The 24,861-nt window shown below is 40.1% G+C and overlaps 1 protein-coding gene across 3 annotated transcripts in view; it reads left to right on the top strand.

Annotated features, from left to right (window-relative positions):
* The window catches only part of LOC126418641 (GDP-L-fucose synthase), a 48,887-nt gene that overhangs the window by 9,490 nt on the left and 14,536 nt on the right, over nt 1-24,861 (top strand). For all 3 annotated transcript variants that reach the window (XM_050085502.1, XM_050085501.1, XM_050085500.1), the window contains exons 3-5: nt 16,829-16,943; nt 17,032-17,160; nt 22,662-22,875. In XM_050085502.1, the coding sequence (XP_049941459.1) occupies nt 16,829-16,943; nt 17,032-17,160; nt 22,662-22,875 (458 nt within the window). The remainder of the gene's footprint in view (nt 1-16,828; nt 16,944-17,031; nt 17,161-22,661; nt 22,876-24,861) is intronic.

Here is a 24,861-nt window from a genome sequence, read left to right as displayed (position 1 = left end):
TTTTGTTTAAGCAATAGTGAGATCCTTTGCCTATACTTAATTCTCACTAGATGGTGGTCTGAACTGCAGACAGCTCCACGTTGGCTCCTAACATCCGTTATGTCTGATTCGTATCTGTGATCAATCAGTAGATTGCCTGTCTGATTTCTAGTTTGTCTATCTGGTGACATCCATGTTTCTTTGTATATTTCTTATGTGGAAAATATGTACTGCTGACGGTAAGGTTTTTCTGTATCAAAAAATCTACAACCCTAAATCCATTGTCATTTGATATTTCATGGAGGCTATGTCTTCCTATAGTTGGCTTATAGGCCTCCTCTTCTCTTAGTTTTGCATTCATGTCTCCTATTAATATCTCAATATCACTTTTGGGAGCCTGATCATACAACTGCTCTACCTTGCTATAAAACTCGTCCTTCCATTGTTCACCTGCCTGCTGTGTGGGTGCATGTACATTTGTAATTGTTGTGTTGAAAAACTTCCCCCTTAATCTTAACATCGACATCCATTCATTGATTTGTTTGAAGCGCATCACCGCATGTTTCAGTTCTTTAGTGACCACAAAACCTGTTCCAAAGATATTTCTCCTCCTGCCACTATAGAAGATGGTGAAACTTCCCAAGTCCATTATGTTACTTCCATTTCACTTAATTTCCTGGAAAGCCAGCATTTTTATACCGTAGTTGTTTACCTGCATTAGCAGCTGACATAGGACTCCAGCTTGGTATAGGCTCCGCACATTCCATGTTCCTGTGTACGCATCTCTTACCCTTTTTTCCCATGAATGCTCTGACCATCTTGTCTTACAGGAGGATAACTGTATTAAGTTACGGCAATTGCTCTTGAAATAATAAACAGTTTACCCACTTTCTTCCGTCATCTCATTTTCATTTGATTGTCCCTAACATAAGGCTGAGTTTGAGGATATTGATTGGTCTATGAATGCCCTCAGTTTTAAATTTTCTTTTTTTCCTCTGAATCCCATCTTCATTATTACAGTAAATAAACATTAATAGTAATAGTATTACAGCTATGCAACGGTGTTGCCATGTTGATTTATAGACCAACATTTCAGCCACTGTTGCAAGTGACCTTCATCATGAGAAGTGAATGCGCTGTGTTGATAAAAGCCATCTGCAGCAGTGAATGAAACCATGGTCTGCAAAATATGGTAATTTGTTCATACCAGAATAGGTTTTATTGAAGATGACAGTATCCTTGGAAACCTACACTCAAAAATATTAGCAATATTGGTTACCAAAGAGGAGCAGAATGTCCTTAGTAGGTGTGTAAGCATGAGCTGGACAAATAGTATTTTTAACATAATGTGGTGGGAATTCAAGAGTAGTTGTTATGAATTAAAATTGATAACAACCACTCACCTACTTATGACTGAAAGTTCAGCACGCGCGCGCACACACACACGTGTGCACACTGTGGTTTCCTGATATACCACACCACCAACCATTAACAAAAGCACAATTATGTGAGGTATTGGCTTTCTTGATATGGAGGACGCAGCATGTTATCTTTTGCTTCGAGTCATCAACAGAAATAGAAGTAACTTCACGTGTATCCCCCAGGGAACTGTATGGGACCCTTGCTGTTCATGTTATATTTTAATGATCTGGCAGATAATATTAATGACATGGTTTTTGCAGGTGAGGAGTTATCTGTAATGAAGTACTGTCTGACAAAAGCTGCACAAATATTCAGTCATATCTTGATTATTGATGTAAAGATTGGCAGCTTGCTTTAAACACACACACAAAAGTAAAATTATGCATTTCAAAAATAAAAAAAAAACTACCCTATGACTAAAATATCAATGATTGACACTTAGAATCAGTCACCTTATACGTAAAACTATCTGCAACAATTGGTAGGGATGTGAAATGAAATGGTCACTTAGGCAGGTGACTGACATCGCTTCACTGGTCGAATATCTACATCTGCATCCATACTCTGCAAACCACTGTGAAGTGCATGGCATCCTATTGTAACAGATATTAGGGTTTCGTCCTGTTTCATTCACGTATGGAGCAAGGGAAGAATGATAGTTTGAATGCCTCTGTGCATGATGTAATTATTCTAGTCTTGCTCTCATGATACCTATGTGATATGTAGGGGGTTGTAGTATACTCCTAGAGTAATCGTTAAAAGCTGGTGCTTGAAACTTTGTTAGTAGACATTCTTGGGATAGTTTATGATTATCTTGAGGACTCTGCCATTCAGGTTTTTCAGCATTGTAACCTCTCCTATGTGTCAAACAAACCTGTGACCCTTCGTGCTGCCCTTCTCTGTATATTTTCAGTATCCCCTGTTAGTCCTTTTTGGTATGGGTCCCACACTCTTGAGCAATATTCAAGAATGGGCTGCACAAGTGAGTTGTAAGCAATCTCCTTCGTAAACCGATTGCACTTCCCCAGTATTGTACCAGTAACCCAAAGTCTACCACATGCTTAACCCACAACAGAGCCTGTCTGATTATTCCATTTCATATTCACAGTGTTACAACCAGGTTTTTATATGAGTTGGCAAATTCCAACTGTGACTCATTGACATTATAGTCATAGGATACTCTGTTTTTTCATCTTATGAACTGCACAGTTGTACATTTCTGAACATTCAAAGCAAGTTGCCAATCTCTGCACCACTTTGAAATGTTATCAAGATCTGACTGACTATTCATGCAGCTTCTTTCAGACAGTACTTCATTATGGATAACTGCATCATCTGAAAAAGGTCTGGGTTGCTATTAATATTGTCCTTGTGGTCATTAATAAGCAACAAGAACAGCAAAGGTCCCAACAAACTTCTCTGGTTTACACCCAAAGTTACTGCTACACCTAACAATGACTGTCCATCCGAGATAACATGCTGCATCCTCCCTACCAAAAAGCTTTCAATCCAGTAACAAATTTCACTTGATACGATTATTATACTTTTGACAATAACTGTAGGTGTAGTATTGAGTCAAATGCTTTTCAGAAATCGAGAAATACTGCATCTACCTGACTACCTTGATCCAAAGCTTTAAGTATGTCATATGAGAAAAGTGTGAGTTGAGTTTCACATGATCGATGTTTTTGGAATCTGTGCTGGTTGGCGTGGAGGAGGTCACTTCATTCAAAATACATTGTTATCTTTGAGGTCGAAATATATTCTAAGATTCTACAACAAATCAGTGTCACAGATATTGAACAGTAGGTTTGTGGATCACTTCTAACTACACTTTTTGTAGATGGGTGTGACCTCTGCTTTTTTCCAAGAACTGTGGGAGGTTTTTTTGTTCGAGGGATCTACAAAAGATTACAGTTAGAAGAGGTGCAAACTTGGCCACAAATTCAGTATAGAATCTGACATTGACTCTGTTGAGCCCTGGAGTTTTGTTCAGTTTTAACAATTTCAGCTTTTTCTCAACACCACTAATACTTATTTCATTCATCTTTTCAGTGGTACTGGGACAAAATTGGGGCAATTTACCTGTGTTTTCCTATGTAAAGGAATATTTGAAAATGTAGTTAAGCATTTTGGCTTTTACTTTACTATCCTCGGTTTCAGTTCCTGCCTCATTCATTAGGGGCTGGACACTAATTTTGGTGCCACCAACAGCCTTTACATACTACCAAATTTCTTTGAAATTACAATTAAATCAATACCATTAGCTACTGACGGGCATTGATATACATCAACGGGGACAGTTGAAAATGTGTGCCCCAACTGGGACTCGAACCCGGGATCTCCTGCTTACATGGCAGACGCTCTAGCCATCTGAGCCACCGAGGGCACAGAGGATAGTGCTGTTGCAGGGATTTATCACCGGCACGCTCCCCGTGAGACCCACATTCTGAACTTATACTCCACACATTACATTCGTAGTGCCCCTGCCATTATACACATTACTCGCGGCAGACAATCCACTGAGTCTCATAAGAGTTCAGGCAGACCATGTGCATCCGCACTGAAGGAGGTCATCAGCCGGTTAGCCTTAAATGATATGAAGATGGCATCTGTTCTTTTGGACATGTCCAAAAGAAAAATTGCCATTGGTGACTGTGCAGCTCTCTAGAATGAAATTACAATTAAATCAATACCATTAGCTGCTGACTGGTGTTGTTTTACTTTATTAAAATGTATGTGCCAACCGGGACTCGAACCCAGGATCTCCTGCTTACATGGCACACACGCTAGCCATTTGAGCCACGGTCATCAATGGCATCTGTTCTTTTGGACATGTCTGAAAGAACAGATGCCATCTTCATATTGTTTAAGGCTAACCGGCCGATGACCTCCTCCTGTGTGGATGCACACGATTTGCGTGAACTCTTACAGGACTCGGTGGATTGTCTGCCGCGAGTAATGGGTATAATGGCAGGGGCACTATGAATGTAGTGTGTGTGGACTATAAGTTAAGAATGTGGGTTTCACAGGGAACGCGCCAGCGATAAATCCCTGCAGTCGCACTATCCTCTGTGCCCTCGGTGGCTCAGAAGGACGGGTCTGCCATGTAAGCGGGAGATCCTGGGTTCAAGTCCCAGTCGGGGCACACATTTTCAACTGTCCTGGTTGATGTATATCAATGCCTGTCAGCAGCTAATGGTATTGATTTAATTGTAATTTCATTCTGGAGAGCTGCATAGTCACCAATGGCATCTGTTCTTTTGGACGTGTCCGAAAGAACAGATGCCATCTTCGTATAGAATTTCTTTGAGTTTTGTGAAAGATCATTTGACAATATTCTGCAACGGTTGTCATTGAAGGCTTCATGTATTACTCTGACAGCCAGACATGTTTCATTCAGCACCCCTCTACCTGTAGCCCTATGCTTTGTTTTACTTTATTAACAAAAGTATAATTATATGGTATATTGGGTTTCTGAATGTGGAGGATGCATTACATTATTTTGTACGTCATGTCACTGACAGAAATAGAAGTAACCTCATGTGTGCCCTCATAAAACTGTATTGGGGCTCTTGCTGTTCATGTTGTATTTTAATGACCGGGACAGACAATATTAATAGTAACATTTTTTGCAAATGAGGAGTACTTTATAATGAAGTACTGTCTGACAAATGCCTGCACAAATATTCAGTCAGATCTAGATAATTGGTGCAAAGATTGACAGTGTGCTTTAAACATACAGAAATGTAAAATTATGCACTTCACAAACAAACGAGAAATTAAAGTAGTACCCAATAACTACAATAGCAGTCACCTTATACACATACCTGTATGTAACAATTCGTGGGGATGTGAAATGAAATGAACACTTAGGCAGGTGACTGGATCACTTCATTGGCAGAATATTTGGAAATGCTGTCAGTCTAGTAAGAAAATTGCTTGCTAATGACTTGAGCATCCCATTTTTAGTATTGCATAATTGTCTAGGACCCATGCCATGTCGAGACGAACAGGGGGTATTGAATATATACCAAGAAGAGCGGCACAATGGTTACAGGTTTGTTTGACTCATGGGAAAGCGTCAGAGAAATGTGAAGAAAACCCTTAATTTTCAGACAGACTGACATGAAAGCCTGCTTCCAAAGTTTGAAGAACCAACTTTAAGTGTGCAGTCCAGGAATATACTACAAGCCCTACTTCCACAAAGACTGCAAAGTTAAGGTTAGACTAATTACAGCATGTGCAGAAGCATTTAAACAGCCACTCTGCCCTTGATCCATACACGATTGAAACAGAAAAAAAAACTTCAACATGTCTTACGATTGTAATGCATAAAATTACCGCTGCTGGAGGAAAACCAATGTTTTGACCACAGTTGCAGCGGCCTTCCTCTGGGTCTAATGGTGCATTCTAGCTATGCAGCATCCTTTATATTTTGTTGTTACTGTTCACTGCGTATGCCATTATGTCATAATCTTAGAAAGGTAGTTAGTTTCATTGGTCATTAGGGAAGAAGAAGAGGGAACTTTATTTTAATAGGTTATTGCAGTGGAGGGAGAACGTAACCTCTGTTGTCTATTGGCTCTTGAGTTATGTGCCATGATTGGTGGTCACCGTCGAACGAGAAGTTTGCTGCTGTTTACCAACTGCTGGACGTCGGCCGCGCGGTGGCAGTTACTCGCCGGTAGTGCTGGTGCATCGTGTTGACAGTGCGGTCTGTTGGGCTCTGATTGCTGGCAGCCAAGATGGGGCAAGCCTGAGTCCATCCTCCATGTTCACGTTATTAGGGTGTTTAAGTATTTCAATGGCATCTCGCCATACATCGGCGAGACTGGTAGGCCAATAGCAATGCGCATTTGGGAACACAAGCACTATATTCGTCTAGGGCAACACAATAAATCTGCAGTGGCAGAACATCAGCAAGATTGCGGAAAAGAAAGAAAATTCAGCGAAGCCTGTTTGTTGGCCAAGCAGCTGGTTATGACGAAACGCAATATCAGAGAGGCCATCGAAATATTTAAACACCCTAATAACATGAACAGGGAGGAAGGACTCGGGCTCGCCCTATCTTGGCTGCTAGCAATCAGAGCCCAACAGACCGCACCCGCTGCATGGCCGATGTCCAGCAGTTGGTAAATAGCAGCCGACTTCTCATTCGACAGTGACCACCAATCGTGGCACATAACTCAAGAGCCAATAGACAACAGAGGTTACACTCTCCCTCCACCGCAATAACCTATTAAAATAAAGTTCCCTCTCCTTCTTCCTTAGTGACCAATGAAACTAACTACCTTTTTAAAATTATGACATAATGGCATGAGCAGTGAACTAACAACAAAATATAAAGGATGCTGCATAGCTAGAATGCACCATTAGACCCAGAAGAAGGCTGCTGCAACCATGGCTGAAATGTTGGTTTTTCTCCAGCAGCAGTAGTTTTATGCATTATGATGTGGTACCATACCCAGAAAACTGTTATGTCGACTGACTCTGGCCGCGGAAGCCTACGCAGTTATGCGCTGTGAAAGGCATTGCAGAGGGTACTTCAGAATGTAGCAACTGAACACTAGTCTGGTGTTAAATTTTCTCATTTAGCCAATGGTGCAGGGGTTGGATAAAAATATGGAAACGCAATAAATGCATGCTCAAACATGAATTCAAATGCCATCTTTGCCTCCAGGTTGCACTGTTGTATTTTGCCATGAAGGGTGCATGAGCTGAGTGCTCAACGCATTGCAAGGATGTCGTGCTCAGAACAGAGTTCTGTGTAGCCGAGAGCATTATACAACAATCCTGGATTTTCCATTGTTTGAGTGCATTATGTGAGAGCTGAGTGAATTTGAACATTGGCAAATTGTTGGTCGTCATATGGTGGCAGCTTCCATAACCAAGGGTGTTGAAGTGTTTGGTTTTTCAAAAACACTGAATTGAAGATCTATACCACACGCAGGGAAAGAGGATACACATCATCCATTAACTCACAGTGTGGATGAATGTTTGTGTTGGGTAATTATGATGAGTGGTCATTGTAAAGAATTGTGACAAAAAATAAAAAGGCAACAACTGCAAAAGTCACTGCAGACTGAATGTCTGAGTCGTGAACGCTGTCAGCACCAAAACATCATGAATGGTGCTCCATAAGCAGCGAATTGCAGGACGAGCCGGAATTCCAAAACCATGTGTAGGTGATGCAGGTGCCCTTAGCAGAGAAATGTGGTGCTGAAACCATAAAACCTGGCCTACGGCCCAATGTAAGAATGTTATTTGGTTGGAAGACTTTTTTTTCCACACTGTTTCCAACTTCTGGGAGAGTTTACGTCCCAGGAGTGAAGCATGATAGGGGTTCGGTGATGATTTGGACAGCCATATCATGGTGTTCCAGGGGCCCCAAGGTTACTCTGCAAGTTCACATTACTGGCAGGTCCATTCCGTGGTACAATGTTTGTTCCTCAAAGGTGATGCTGTGTTGCGGGCTGTCAGGGCCCCTGTTCACAAGCTCGCATTGTCCAGAACTCGTTCTGTGAGCATGAGGATGAATCATCATGTCTCCCCTGCCCACCACAAATTCCAGATCCATTTGTGGTCTACTTTAGAAAGAAGAGTTCATGATTGCTACCCACCTCCACCAGCGTTACCTAAACTTGCCACTATTTTTCAGGAAGAATGGTGCAAAATTCGCTAGAAAAAAATACAGGATCTATATTTATTCATTCTGAGATGTCTAGAAGCTGTTTAGAATGCCAACAGTTTTCCTGCACTGTAGTAGACAATGTAATGTGTTGTGTTATTTGTGTTCCATACTTTAGCCCCCCCGCCACACACACGCATATCTATCGTAAGTTTTTTGGATCCTACGTTCAGACTATTTCATACTGAAATTAAGCTATTCTTTAACTAATTCCACAGCTGTTATTCTTTCTGTTCTATATTTTCATGTATTCAAAATTTCATATACATTTAACAACAAATATTGTCAACAGTTTCACATTTTATGAAGTCACATTGTATCAAGATTTTTGGGCCACTGTTTCAGACAGCAACTTTTATTTCAGAGTGACTTCATATGTTTGTGGTGTATTTACAAATCACAATTTGGAATTTTCATTGCACATTGCCTTTTAATTTTTTGGTTCTCTATATTCCTTTTAATCATATGAGATTAGAGAAGTGAGCTGCCTGAAGGTTGTCTGCAAATCATATGCAGTAACAAAGTTTTAATTATCACCTCAGGAAGATCAAGCTGTGATTGTGAAACTTTGTAGTGGTGTTGCTTCTGTAGACATATTCACTCTTCAGTGTGACACATTTTTCCCAACAATGGATGACTTGACAAAGATCTTTGTGTAAGAGACCCATTTTACCTGTTCATAAAATATTCTACATTGAATACCGTCTCATTGTCATTCTGGAAATGGCTGCTGCATGGGATTTCTTCATCCAAGGAAAGAGGAAGATTTCACTGGGTGCCAAATCAGGGGAATACAGGGTTCTGAGGCAAAATTTTGGAGCCCAAGGAAGCAGCATGTGTGGAGTGTCCTGTTCAGAATGAGCTGGGATGTTGTTGTGAAGCTAAAACTAACCCCATACAGCATCCCACGACATTTCGTCATGGCGGCCACCTATAACCTGACAGAACATTCATGTAGATGGTACTGTCATTTCCTTGTCAACACACAACCAGTTGTCACAGTGGGCTTTCAGAGTCGCCAACTGTGAGATGTGTACCTCTGCCAACGCCTTCATTACATCTCCATCAGACTCTATCAGTGAGCTTGCCGATAAAGTATCTGACACATCACCGTGCTGTTTACTACCTCCTTTCCTTTGGGGCCCCTTCACCACCAGCTGGTACCAGGGTGGATCAAAGACATTGCAGCAGTTATTTGGAACTAACAAAGTGCTTGCAGTGATTCAAATGCTTGGACGTTGTTGTGTGTAGTCACAAGTTTTGGGACCAGTCCTTTTATAAAAAGCTGATCTGACTGCCCCATATTCATCAGCTTAACCCCTAGCCGTACCATTTAGTTAGACGAAATCTGTGTCTAAGTGGTTGGAGACAACGCGTGCTGAACCTCTCAGCATGATGCTCGAGACAATCACAATACAAACCAACATGCAGAAACCGTTTTTTAATATATATGTCAAATTTGGGTTGGTGCATAAGTTAATAACATTTTTCCATAAGTTTAATAAATACAATAAATACAACAGATACACAAAACAGAGACTTTAGTCATCAATAATGTATTCTCCTTCACTATTTACAACAGTCTCCCAATGCTGGGGTAAATTTTCAATTTCATAACTGGAGAAATCGCTTAGTTTTGAGGCACAGAGCTCATCGAGCCATTTTCAGAGCGCATTTTCATTCAGAAAGGAAGTTCCTTGAAGGTTGTTTGATAGACAGTGGAAAAGGTGAAATGTGAGGGAACAAGATCATGTGAAAAAGGTGGGTGTGGAATGACTTCCCAACCCAACTCTTTTTTGACAGTGTAGCAGAATGCAGGTGGATGCTATCATGGAGTAGCATCACTTTGCATAGTCTTCCTGGTCATTGTTTGTGGACTGCATCTGTAAGACACCTCAGTTATTGATAATAAATGTCAGGAGTGATGGTTACACCTCAGGGAAGCAATTTGTAGTCTATCACACCGGTGCTGTTCCGCCAGATGCACAACATTATCTTTCATGGATGCGGGAAGGTCTTTGTGCGAAGAGTTACTGCTTTGTTTGATCTTAACCATTCCTTTCTTTTCCTTAAGTTAGTATAAAGACACCATTTCTCATCACCAGCATGATGGTAGAATGATCACGATTCATCACATTTGCCAGTTCTCGAATACACTGATGTAGATAATTGTGGATTAATGATTTTAAATGATCTTCATCAGTCCCTGAAGATATTCCTGAAAGTGGAGAGAGAACCATTTTCTTGCCATGCTCTGCCAAATGGCATTATTCCCATACACAGTTCAAATGTCACCCTTCTATTAAACTTGGGCAGAAGAATATGTCAGTGTTGTTCCAATTTCTCCTCTTGGCATTCCATTTTCTAGCATCCACAGCTCCACTCACTATCTCCAAACGACAAAATGACAATGTGTAAACTGGAATAGCAACAATGAACTACAAATAAAAAGACAATTGCTAAATAAACCTGAAGCAGCCAGAACACTAACAAACAAAACAAAAACACTACAAGCTTATGCACCAACTTAACAGAAATTATAATCTTCTTGGGTGTCGTCAGGTGTGACTTCTTCAGAAAGAATATAATGATAATGATGTCAAAACGTAGATTTTGTCAACAAAAAAGATAATTACAAAAATAAATGGCCCACTTGAATGAATTTTTAATAGGAAAATACCTACAACTCGAAAAATTATTTGTCCTGCATGGTACAGTTGTTTTGAAAGCAGTGTTGTAGAAGTAAAGCCACTTTCGACTCCGTGCTTTCCCACATCATTTCACTTCATACTTTGTGTTTTATGTAAACTCTGAACACCCTTCTTGGGTGTTTTTTAGGCATCAGATCAATATGTATTGGAAAATGGGCCCAATATTGCTCTTGGAGTCAAAGAGTTGTTTCACCTAGCGAAGGTTTGGTGAGCTTTCCATAGTCTGGTAATTGGACATTTTTAAAAAATTACTTCTGCTATATTTATTCAGTAATCAACATATGCTTCCTTTCATTGACAGTTTATTATTTCATAGATAATGTATGTACTGAACAGAACCATGTCTGACATGTTAAAATAAGTTTTTGGTATAATTTGAAGTTCTTTCTCATGAATGGGAAACAGGTCAACATCTAATCTTGACAATTGATTCCACCTGTTCCCTTAATGTATTCAAGGATGCATTTGGGCTTCATTGTTTTTTCTAGGCTACATCTGTGTGTTCAACCATCTCTACACTTCCATGTTAACTTGATATCATATATGTGTCACACTTGTCTGTCCATATCAGAGCCAACAAATTATTACAACTTTCACATAAACATTTTCCTTCCTTTAAAGTTTGCTTTCTTAAAAATATTTTTTGGCATATTTGCCTGATGCTGCATACTATTCTGTTAACATTTCTGTTTTCCTGGTGCAATTTTAAAAAGAGGTCGGAGTGGTAGTACCAGTTGTCAAGAAACAAGTCCACAGCATTTTCTTATGCGCTATTATTCCAGTCAGTTTTGTCCTTGTCTGTATATATTTGGAAACCATAACAAAAACCAGTACTTGCTTCATGTAGTTTGTAAATTTTTAATTAAAATCTCATTCTTTTCAATGGATTAAATTGTTTATGTGCTAAACTCCTTTATATTTCATTAAGGATTTGTCTATATTGACATTTTCATCTGATGTGTAAATGTCTTTAAATTCCTCCCTCCAAAAGTTGATGATGGGTCGTATCTTTGAAAGCCAGTCAGAACTGTCAGCAGTTTCATTACTGCAAAAATGTAAAATCTCAAAATTTGTTGAAACCCTTTAAAAGGCATTACATTTTAAATTTTGGCATTTTTACTATTGGTCTTGGATATTTGGTATTCTGATTTGAAGCATCAAAATGCATAGTTCATAGTGGCCTTTCATTCATCGAAAGTAAGGATATGAAGTATCATCAGCTTTCTATTTTTTTGTTATCTGACATGTGAAGAGATCTGTTTCTGTAACAGGTATTTTCCAAAATATGCCATAAAACATAATAGAAAATAGTTCTAATAATCCTGTGTGTTCACTTAAAATGATTCAAAACAGATGCTTTTATGCCACGAGTCTCAGTATATATCCAAATGATTGGTGTGTTTTTCGCATCGTGCCAAATTCTTGATAGAAGTGGTTCAGGTATTGAATTTTCTTTTTCACTCTCGTTGTCTATAGTTAAACATTTTGTACTTCTTCTATTTTGTACAGTTGTGTGTCTATCACTGGATTCTTCATCACTACATCCACATAAGCACCCCTCTCTCAACATTATGTTAGGATTTATTACTTTTTTCTTCAAAAATGAAAGTACAAACCTCTAGCACGCTTGCTTTGTAACATAAACTTAACAAATTGTGACCAGTCTCATGACATAATGGTAAGAACTGACCCATGACTGTAATGGACAAATGTTTTTCTCAAGAGTTAGAATCGCGATGCTTACATTTGGTCCACAGTTATTTCCATGAGTCTAACTAGAGATACTCAGATTTGGTCCAAACTTATCACTCGTCAGGCTTGTCACCGTACGGCATGTGGTTAAGCCTGACTTTATACAAAAGATTAAAGATATCTGCTTCCTCACTCATACCTGTCAAGTTGCACTTTATACTATATTCCTTATTTACCGGGACCTGACTCATCCTCATTGGGCTAAGGTGCCATGTTTGATAGTACAGTGGCACCTTCAAGTTTGAAGTTATTGGACCTAGGATAGCATCATGGACTAAAACTGGCTACTGGCACTTCCTACACTAGAGTTTCCTCACTGAAGTGGGCTCTTACTTCTTCCATTCTAGTGGCACCAACTCTTCCTCCCTTATGCAATGTTGTTGTTGTTGTTGTTGTGGTCTTCAGTCCTGAGACTGGTTTGATGCAGCTCTCCATGCTACTCTATCCTGTGCAAGCTTTTTCATCTCCCAGTACCTACTGCAACCTACATCCTTCTGAATCTGCTTAGTGTATTCATCTCTTGGTCTCCCTCTACGATTTTTACCCTCCACGCTGCCCTCCAATACTAAATTGGTGATCCCTTGATGCCTCAGAACATGTCCTACCAACTGATCCCTTCTTCTGGTCAAGTTGTGCCACAAACTTCTCTTCTCCCCAATCCTATTCAATACTTCCTCATTAGTTATGTGATCTACCCATCTAATCTTCAGCATTCTTCTGTAGCACCACATTTCGAAAGCTTCTATTCTCTTCTTGTCCAAACTATTTATCGTCCATGTTTCACTTCCATACATGGCTACACTCCATACGAATACTTTCAGAAATGACTTCCTAACATTTAAATCAATACTGGATGTTAACAAATTTCTCTTCTTCAGAAACGCTTTCCTTGCCATTGCCAACCTACATTTTATATCCTCTCTACTTCGACCATCATCAGTTATTTTGCTCCCCAAATAGCAAAACTCCTTTACTACTTTAAGTGCCTCATTTCCTAATCTAATTCCCTCAGCATCACCCGACTTAATTAAACTACATTCCATTATCCTTGTTTTGCTTTTGTTGATGTTCATCTTATATCCTCCTTTCAAGACACTGTCCATTCCATTCAACTGCTCTTCCAAGTCCTTTGCTGTCTCTGACAGAATTACAATGTCATCGGCGAACCTCAAAGTTTTTATTTCTTCTCCATGAATTTTAATACCTACTCCGAATTTTTCTTTTGTTTCCTTTACTGCTTCCTCAATATACAAATTGAACAACATCGGGGAGAGGCTACAACCCTGTCTTACTCCCTTCCCAACCACTGCTTCCCTTTCATGCCCCTCGACTCTTATAACTGCCATCTGGTTTCTGTACAAATTGTAAATAGCCTTTCGCTCCCTGTATTTTACCCCTGCCACCTTTAGAATTTGAAAGAGAGTATTCCAGTCAACATTGTCAAAAGCTTTCTCTAAGTCTACAAATGCTAGAAACGTAGGTTTGCCTTTCCTTAATCTTTCTTCTAAGATAAGTCGTAAGGTCAGTATTGCCTCACGTGTTCCAGTGTTTCTACGGAATCCAAACTGATCTTCCCCGAGGTTGGCTTCTACTAGTTTTTCCATTCGTCTGTAAAGAATTCGTGTTAGTATTTTGCAGCTGTGACTTATTAAGCTGATAGTTCGGTAATTTTCACATCTGTCAACACCTGCTTTCTTTGGGATTGGAATTATTATATTCTTCTTGAAGTCTGAGGGTATTTCGCCTGTTTCATACATCTTGCTCACCAGATGGTAGAGTTTTGTCAGGACTGGCTCTCCCACGGCAGTCAGTAGTTCCAATGGAATATTGTCTACTCCGGGGGCCTTGTTTCGACTCAGGTCTTTCAGTGCTCTGTCAAACTCTTCACGCAGTATCATATCTCCCATTTCATCTTCATCTACATCCTCTTTCATTTCCATAATATTGTCCTCAAGTACATCGCCCTTGTATAGACCCTCTATATACTCCTTCCACCTTTCTGTTTTTCCTTCTTTGTTTAGAACTGGGTTTCCATCTGAGCTCTTGATATTCATACAAGTCATTCTCTTATCTCCAAAGGTCTCTTTAATTTTCCTGTAGGCGGTATCTATCATACCCCTAGTGAGATAAGCCTCTACATCCTTACATTTGTCCTCTAGCCATCCCTGCTTAGCCATTTTGCACTTCCTGTCGATCTCATTTTTGAGACGTTTGTATTCCTTTTTGCCTGTTTCACTTACTGCATTTTTATATTTTCTCCTTTCATCAATTAAATTCAATATTTTTCAATATTTCTTCTGTTACCCAAGGATTTCTACTAGCCCTCGTCTTTTTACCTACTTGATCCTGTGCTGCCTTCACTACTTCATCCCTCAAAGCTACCCATTCTTCTTCTACTGTATTTATTTCCCCCATTCGTGTCAATTGCTCCCTTATGCTCTCCCTGAATCTCTGTACAACCTCTGGTTCTTTTAGTTTAGCCAGGTCCCATCTCCTTAAATTCCCACCTTTTTGCAGTTTCTTCAGTTTTAATCTACAGGTCATAACCAATAGATTGTGGTCAGAGTCCACATCTGCCCCTGGAAATGTCTTACAATTTAAAACCTGGTTCCTAAATCTATGTCTTACCATTATATAATCTATCTGATACCTTTTAGTATCTCCAGGGTTCTTCCATGTATACAACCTTCTTTCATGATTCTTAAACCAAGTGTTAGTTATGATTATGTTGTGCTCTGTGCAAAATTCGACCAGACAGCTTCCTCTTTCATTTCTGTCCCCCAATCCATATTCACCTACTATGTTTCCTTCTCTCCCTTTTCCTACACTCGAATTCCAGTCACCCATGACTATTAAATTTTCGTCTCCCTTCACAATCTGAATAATTTCTTTTATTTCATCATACATTTCTTCAATTTCTTCGTCATCTGCAGAGGTAGTTGGCATATAAACTTGTACTACTGTAGTAGGCGTGGGCTTCGTATCTATCTTGGCCACAATAATGCGTTCACTATGCTGTTTGTAGTAGCTTACCCGCATTCCTATTTTCCTATTCATTATTAAACCTACTCCTGCATTACCCCTTATGCAATCACCATATGAAAATTTCCTAATCATCCAGCTTATCCAGTTCTTTTTTTCATGCAGGGGGGTGTTGACCCCTAATGCTCACCCTCTGTGGATTTCCCAGTTGGAATGCACCTTGTGACCTATGACATGACATATTTGTGATCTTTTGTCTGATCTTAGTCATCCTGCCTGCTCCACTGTTTTCTCTTGCTTCCAAGTCGTGTGGGTATCCTGGTGAATGAACTGGCTCACTAACTAGAGCTGTGGTTACTAGCCATCATCTGCTTTGGAAATCTGGTGCAGATTTGAAGGTGCAGGTAAGGCCACTACTCACATGGAGGTAGATCATCATCTGTTAGCCTACTGCCCCCTCCCCCCCCCCCTCCCTTTCTAATAAATGCCACACTATCTAGGAGACTACAGCTTATAACACATCCTTCAAGACGGAATTTACAATCCTATGTCACCTCCACATCAGTGACATCAGATTAATCCATAGCTTCATCTTGCACAATGAACCACCGTAAGTTGGGTTATGGAAACTTACAGACAGTAATGCACATTAAGGTGGAATTCCCCCTCCTCCTGGCTCTGCTGCCTACTGTGGTATTCTGGGTTTTTTGCCACTAATGTTGGTGACAATGTATTGACAGCTGAACTAGTTCTTTGTTTCCTGTGAAAAAGAGACACTTGGCCTCATGCGTAGAATCTTGTCTTTCAGAGACAGTGTTGTTAGGTACTGATCTGTCTGGGCATGATTTGTAATGTACCCTAACTGTTTCAGTTCTGCCTAGTACCTTTTAATTACTTTCCAAATATCACAAAAACTCTCCTGCATATGTTACTGGATTAGGATATTTTTTCTAGAATTAATTCTGCAGTGGACTGTGTGTTGTTCTGAAATTTATTTGCAGACTGTTCTAAAACTGCTTTCAAGTAACAGAGACAGTTCTGAACTTGAAAGTCCATTTAATAAAAGTTTCATAAATGTGACAGTTTTTTGTGAGAGACTGTTGCTCCTTCTTCAAGAATATCTCACAAACATAGCTCACTTTTTTCAGGACCTATGATCTGTGGTATGTCTTTGATGTTTCCACATTAGCTATGTGGTTAGTCTAGGAGCTTACATACATGAAATGAGGAGTTACATTCTTATTCTAAAACAGTCATGTGCAAAGATGTTAATTGTTTAATTTTTTTCCAGTGATAAGGTACAAACCAAAGCCATTTTTGAGAAATACCGTCCAACACATGTTATCCATCTTGCTGCCATGGTGGGTGGCTTATTCCACAATATGTCCCACAATTTGGACTTCTTGGTATGTACTGAGGAAAAATTATGTAGTAGATCTAATGTAGCAAAGTGATACAGTGTTGCTCAAGCTGTGATGTATGTTCCTTTTTCAGAGGAAAAATATTCATATTAATGACAATGTATTGCAGACTAGTTTTGAAACTGGTGTTGTGAAAGTAGTTTCATGTCTCTCGACATGCATTTTTCCGGACAAAACAACATATCCTATTGATGAAAGCATGGTAAGTTAGCTTGAATTTTATTAAATTAGTAAGCATAATTTTGATATACAAACGAAGCTCTGTCACAAATTCCAAGTATTAAGATACAAGGAAAAGTATAAAAAGCAACAGTAAATAAATGCAAAACAAGCACAAAAAAGGCAAACCATCTTCACATTCTGCAATAATTTGTATTTAGTCTCTAACCTGTACTAGGTGTCTTATGCCATCAGTAGACGACTTATTTGGTGCCGAATTCTAAGGAGGATTTTTCCTCTTTGTAACCATGATCTGTCAAGCACCAAAAGAGACTAAAGTAAATTCAGAGCTTTCTGTGTTGATGTTGTTTCAGTAACACAATAGACAAAAAATTACCCTTTCTCATGGGGAGAGAGGGAGAGTGAGTGTGTGTGTGTGTGTGTGTGTGTGTGTGTGTGTGTGTGTGTGTGTGTGTGTGGGTGTGTGGGTGTGTGGGTGGGTGGGTGTGTGGGTGTGTACATGCCTGTGAAGTCGCATGCCCACCTGTCTGCCACCGGCGCCCCTAACTAGCCCACAGACGGCTCTCCACTCTTCCACAACGTGTTACACACTTTCCCCAACCTTCTCCCTGCCTCCCGCCTCTCTCTATCCCTCACCATACCCTGCACCACCACCACCTCACCCCAGTACATTCACTGTGGGCCAAGAAACAGATGGCAGTCAACTGAGCTCAATGTAGGGAGGTGCGTGTGTGCACGTGTGCGCATGTGCATGCTTGCATTTTTCTCCTACAAGCTTGAAAAAGGAAGTTCATTCCAAAAGCTAGCAAAGCTCTGCACTGTTTGTTTGTGTACCTATCGATGATGCAGTGCTCCTGCCTTTCAGTGAGTTGTCTCATTTATTCTTAAAGAATTCATAATTCTCAACCAGAACTTTCTGTACACTGTTCCTGAACTTACACATCTTTGTCCTCATTTTGGTTGCCATTTGTACTTTGGTAAACATTGTTGCCACAACTGCATCATGATCACTGACTGTTTGTTGCCATTAGATGTAAGATATTTCCCTCATGAGTTGGGTTCTGAACTGTCTGTTCTAAGTAGTTTTCAGAGAAGGCATTTAGTAATGTTTCACAAGATACCTTGTCATGCCCACCACTGTAATTTTCCCAATTGATAGTTGGATGATTAAAGTCTCCACTGATGATTACAATATGATTTGGGAACTTATGTACAAGTGAACTCAGGCTTTTCCAAATTTTTTGGTTACATCAGGAGATGAGACTGATGGACAATAGAAGGATTCGGTTATCATTTTATGCCCTCCCTGAGAGTCTTACCCAAGCAATCTCACTTGTAGCTTCAATTTCAGTGGATACACAGCTGAAGCCACTCAGTGGTGTTAAGGTTCCCATAGATCTACCACATTGTATATATGATGATTGCTATATTTCACTGGCTGCTCCTGTTAGCCCTAGACATTTTTGATAGGATATGGTTTTAGTGGGCCAGCCGAGATGCAATAATAGGATATCTAAGTGTTCCTCAAACCAGGATGCATGTGTGCAGCCCTGCGAACACTTGTCATCATCTTGGAAGAGCATCTAAAGCATATTCACCATTAAGTTGTAGAAGAATGGGCAACACTTGGTCACTGAGAATGTTGAAATAAGAGACTCATTGCACTCAGACTTGCCTCATTTGAAAAGGGCAAAATCATAACTTGCTGAAGCACTGTACATGCCTCCAATCAGCTACTGTCCAATTTCTGTGTTTAATCCATTGAAAATTTGCAACCTTTCTATCTGCTACTATGAATAAAGATACCCACCTGCCACCATATGTCCATTGTGTGCAGTTCTCGTCATGTGGTTTGCTAATAAAGTTATAAAGATGCAGCTGCATTCACTGATGGCAGTAGTTACTATTGGGTTTGAAACAAATTGCCAATGATGTGGTTTGGGCATTTTATGATCATTATTTGTACATGCCTGCAAGTGGTATACAATTGTTTGTAGACACACTGGACAGTAGACATTGATACACCAACAAATTGGGAACCTTCATTCACTTTGTGGTCATCCAAACACAGTAGCTCCTTTGTGCCATTCTGTTGTAATTTTGTGTTGACCCATCTTATTGCACCAATTCCATAGTGGCTGGCATGTAAACAACACTTCACTACCATGACAGGTGGAGAGTCACTTGACCACTCTGTATCATTTCTAAGCAATGTACTGTGCTCCAAAGTGACCAATGTGTTTCTTTAAGGAGATAAGGAGATAAGTAATATTTTGTAGGAAAGTTGTGGTAGAATGTAAATACTCAAGGAAAAAGGAGACCACCCACTGGAAAGCAGGAGCATTGAGTCAACAGGAAAAAACAAAAAGAAAGAAAACTTATATTGTTACCAAGTTTTTCATGACAGAGTCTTTACATAAAAACTTCTCGGTCCATATGCTGCATCAAATTCAGATACAAGTCTGAGCTTTCAATGATATCCTCCATCTACATCAGGGACTAAAACTGACTGTTGCAAACTGACAAGATTCTCTCTTATATACCCACAGAATGGCATCTGATTGGTTGAATTACATCATGGTGGCTCATACAGATGTGGCACCCTCTATGTCCATGGATTTTGCTTGCGCTTTTTATTTAGTGCTGCTTGCAGTGCCATCCATGACATCAGGCAGTGAACTGCAGGAAGTCTTCCTCTGTGTTTTTTCCTTGTCAAGTGCACATTTCCATGCATTGCTAAGTGCACTCTCAGGCCAATATTATCTTTAACCAGCTGCAGAATTTCTTTAATTTTTCTGAGTGACCAGAAGACTGGTCTGATTGCGTGCCTATGGGAAAGTAGATGGATGACTAAGACATTCTGTGTACAGAAAACTTACACACACAGATCTGTATCTCAACATGCATAGCTTTCCCCATCCAGCTCAGAAAACAGCTATGGTGAACACACAATGCTAGATAGAGCATGCAAACAAAATCTATGGGTGTTGAGGTCACCACATTGGTACACGCAGTCAAGATGTAATCCAGCCAATTGGATGCCATTCTGTGGTTATAAAAGAGAGAATCTCACCAATAGTGTGGAAGTTCCATGCGGCTTTTCGCGGATGATGCTGTAGTATACAGAGAAGTTGCAGCATTAGAAAATTGTAGCGAAATGCAGGAAGATCTGCAGCGGATAGGCACTTGGTGCAGGGAGTGGCAACTGTCCCTTAACATAGACAAATGTAATGTATTGCGAATACATAGAAAGAAGGATCCTTCATTGTATGATTATATGATAGCGGAACAAACAGTGGTAGCAGTTACTTCTGTAAAATATCTGGGAGTATGCGTGCGGAACGATTTGAAGTGGAATGATCATATAAAATTAATTGTTGGTAAGGCGGGTACCAGGTTGAGGTTCATTGGGAGAGTGCTTAGAAAATGTAGTCCATCAACAAAGGAGGTGGCTTACAAAACACTCGTTTGACCTATACTTGAGTATTGCTCATCAGTGTGGGATCCGTACCAGATCGGTTTGACGGAGGAGATAGAGAAGATCCAAAGAAGAGTGGTGCGTTTCATCACAGGGTTATTTGGTAACCGTGATAGCGTTACGGAGATGTTTAATAAACTCAAGTGGCAGACTCTGCAAGAGAGGCGCTCTGCATCGCGGTGTAGATTGCTCGCCAGGTTACAAGAGGGTGCGTTTCTGGATGAGGTATCGAATATATTGCTTCCCCCTACTTATACCTCCCGAGGAGATCACGAATGTAAAATTAGAGAGATTAGAGCGCGCACGGAGGCTTTCAGACAGTCGTTCTTCCCGCAAACCATACGCGACTGGAACAGGAAAGGGAGGTAATGACAGTGGCACGTAAAGTGCCCTCCGCCACACACCGTTGGGTGGCTTGCGGAGTATAAATGTAGCTGTAGATGTAGAATTCATGACAGTTGGTCCCTGATGATAATGATGGACGGTATCATTGAAAGCTTGGAATTTTATCCAAATCTTACGTGCCAAGTGAGCCAAAAAATTTGTATGCAGAAAGAAAACTTTCCAGTTTTTGGGTAATCCTTTTCTGAGATATAGGACATGCACACACGTGCACATGCCCCTATACAACACTGGCTGGGTGTAAAGTCCCAATGCTGCATTTTGGCAGGTGGGTTTGGTGGGTTAGGTTTTGTGTTGGGTGGGGTGGGTAGAGAGGGAGGAAGGTGGGGAGAGGGGTTGGGAGGGTGGGTGGTTATCAGCTTTTGTGGGTCTGTCGATGACTGACAACTTGTCTGCTTTTTGGTGAGTGGTCTTCTCCACTCCTAAATTATTTATACTTTGTCTGGTGAGCTCAAAATAGCTAAAGAATAGCAACAATTTGACAGCCAATGTGCACTCAGTTTTTTAAGTGTATGTAGAAATTCTCTATAAACATTTCCACACTCAAAATTGTTAAGTATTTTGAGGCCTACTGAACAGATTTACAGCAGGTGGCATGTTAATTCACAGGCTTATATATAGGTTTCGATCTTTGGTCTGCTGTGTGTCGTGTTCAGCTCCATATTGGTGCACGATTTTCTGCTGGTTTGCGTAACTAATAAATAGACCCTTATGCTATGCATATCCTCTAGTGTTATGAATTATTGGAGAGTCTTAAGTTACTTGAATCTCATAGAATCATAAATTCACCCTATTCCTTTGGCAAACGTATTGCATTTTCCTTATGGGTGTCATGTAGAATTAACCCCCCCTTCCCCCCCCCCCCCCCCCTCCATCTTTTTATCCGTGAGGCCTGCAACTTGTAGAAGAATGAGGTGCAGATCCAGTTGTACAGTTTTTTTATTAGTAGTGCCAGTTTGGAGTATTAAATGATCTGTTTCAGTTGCTTAGAATGACATGACGTAGTTTTTGTACAAAACTACAGGTGACAGTTTGATGTCATAGTTCCAACTGAAATTACTGTGGGTAAAAAGAAGAGATTAGAAACTTGCTTTGCTGCAGTAAGATGGACACAATTCTTGTGAAACACTATTTTCCACATCCATGAAAAATCTTATGTAGTAACATGAGACTGATAACTGTAATTTTCCACTACTTACATTTCATTTGAACTGCTGGCAGACTGATAACAGTTAGCTTCAGTACAACATGCACTGAGTGTCAGTTGGTCATATACTTCTGCAGATACTTAAGTTTCTTTATAGACAATTTATTTTGTTATGTCATGAATTCTGAACATCTATGGTGAGTCTGTAATTTGTTAGTGATGGTGTCAGTGTATGTACATAATTTGCTGTAAAATAACATAGTGCCTGAAAGTTGTCTGAAACCAGTGGAAAAAGAATAGCTTAAAGACATTGCATTTAATAATACACATTGTTTTACTTAAAACATTTGATAGATATTAATGGCATTTTCAGACATTAGTGATTGCATAGAGAATAACACCTGATGAGTCTACATTTAGTAAAAAATTGTTTTCCTGAAGTTTTTGTGCATTCTGTCACCATCATGGTTGTGAAAGTGGACTTATTTTCTTGCAGGTCCACAATGGGCCACCACATCCTTCCAATTTTGGATATAGTTATGCAAAAAGACTGATTGATATTTACAATAGAGCATACCACGAACAACACGGCTGCTGCTTTACTTCCGTAATACCGTGCAATGTGTTTGGACCTCACGACAACTTCAGCCTTGAGTCTAGCCATGTTATTCCTGCTCTCATTCGCAAGATGCATGACCAAATACAGAAAGGTGTGTTTCAATTATGCTCAATAAAAATCATCCTATGGAAAGTTCTGGCAGAATGTTGACAGTGAAATTCTTGTTATGTTGCCATCCAGTGAAAAAATTGAGCGGATGTTTCTGATTTGACAGTTTTGAACTACTTCATCAGTAATTTATAATTGTTAAGATGCTTCTCAATTGGAACATAGCCATATTGAGCCTAAGACTGATACACAATGAATTGCACACCCTTCTTTGGCTGCTCCTATAAGAATGGTGGATTGAAAGCCTACTAAATTTGTATGTACTTACTACTGGTTTGCTTCGTTTGTTCACACGCAAGTTAAACATACTTTTATTTGCTGGTAACTATTGTAAGTGTTTGGTGTCAAATCCTTGGAGAAATGGATGGAATATAGTGCAATGCTAAATCATTTTATTTAGAAAAGTGAACCTCATTACAGACACAGACTGGTTTGCAGGAACTTCATGGATGCTCTGCATCAATACAAGAGAGTTTATTGCTGGATAAAGTAATATATGACATTGTGACAGAGTATGTGCACATGAAAAAGGTGAGTGAGCAAATTGTGCAACATTTGTGTACTTGCTATCAAAATAGTTCCAGAAAGAGTATTCCAAAATAACGTTCAGAAATGTTGAAGCATAATCAGAAGGAGCTAAAGCATTTGTATGTAACTAGACAAACCATAAATCTATCTCATGAATAAACTCTTCAAAATAGTGTGTTGGCCAAAGGTGAAAGAGCATCCAAAAATGTAGAAATCTTTTGTTAATAAGAAAAGTAAATGAAGCTGTTTTTTTTAGACTCACTTGGAGAATAGTAAAGAAGTGAATAGTAAAGAAGTGACTAATGTTTATTACATGCTTCACAGCATCATTTCCATAGTGAGTAGAAACAGTAGAACCAAGAGTAGCAGGCACAAAAATATTCTTGCAATATTTATCTCGGAAGGGTATTGTGATTGGTAGAAGCTACCAGGTGGCTCCCTCCTATGAGAGGGTGGGGGATTAGGGATACGCAAAAAAATCCACAGCATGATCATGGGAACACACATAACAACTTCAATGTGGGCCATGTAGAGGAACTCTTGTTGGTTATGAGATCCTGTCCCCTTGTCTGGCTCAGGTTCATTGATGATCTGAACCCTGGACCAAAACACTGCGTAATTATTCCTCAGCTCCTTCGCTCCTCTCCTCTCCTCGGGTAGCTCATAACTCTTTTGTGAGCAAGTACACGGCAAGCATGTGACCCACAAGCCATTTCTTCTTACCCCACACTGAAGTTTTCCCCTTTGCACTCTGACTGTCCTTCCTATGTAACTCTTGAACTGTAGTGGCTCCTTTGACACTGACTGAGCTTACCCAAGAGGTCATCCTTTCACTTCCTTAGCATATATCTTACCTCTCTAGTCAGCTAATCGTGCACTGTCCCCATTAGTGGGATTAAACATCCACTTTTCAAAATATTCTCAATAGTGCAGGCTATGTATGAAAGGGCGCCCAGTGTGGCATGCAAAATGTGCAATCTACGTTACTCCCCTGGTGTGTGTGTGTGTGTGTGTGTGTGTGTGTGTGTGTGTGATATGCACAAAGTGCCCAAAATCCAACATGGTAGCCAGCACATCATGCGAGAGTGGGAGTCAAGTACCTGCACAGTTGTAGTCCCCTGATTGCAAAGGTATCACACTGGTGGTGCCTGTGTTGTAAACTTTCCGTGTATGCTTAAGAGTATATGGTCATCATGTTTGGGAGATGGAAACACCTGGCAGTGGTTACCCATGCCTGGTATCCACTGCTATCCACTGCTGTGGGGGGTGGGGGGCGGGGGTGAAGATTGTTATCCACAACATCTGATTCCATCACATACCCTTTTCAGCACACTTACGCAATGGCTTCGAGCAAGCGGTACATTCACTGTTGGCAGGTGTGACTGTGTTGCTCCAAGGATACGCTGCTCACCCGAACTGGAAGATGCTGTACTGCATCATA

The sequence above is a fragment of the Schistocerca serialis genome, chromosome 9, assembly GCF_023864345.2.
Source record: "Schistocerca serialis cubense isolate TAMUIC-IGC-003099 chromosome 9, iqSchSeri2.2, whole genome shotgun sequence".
Classification (NCBI taxonomy): domain Eukaryota; kingdom Metazoa; phylum Arthropoda; class Insecta; order Orthoptera; family Acrididae; genus Schistocerca; species Schistocerca serialis.
Note: the sequence above shows the minus strand (reverse complement) of the source record. Positions and strands in the feature narration are given on the sequence as shown.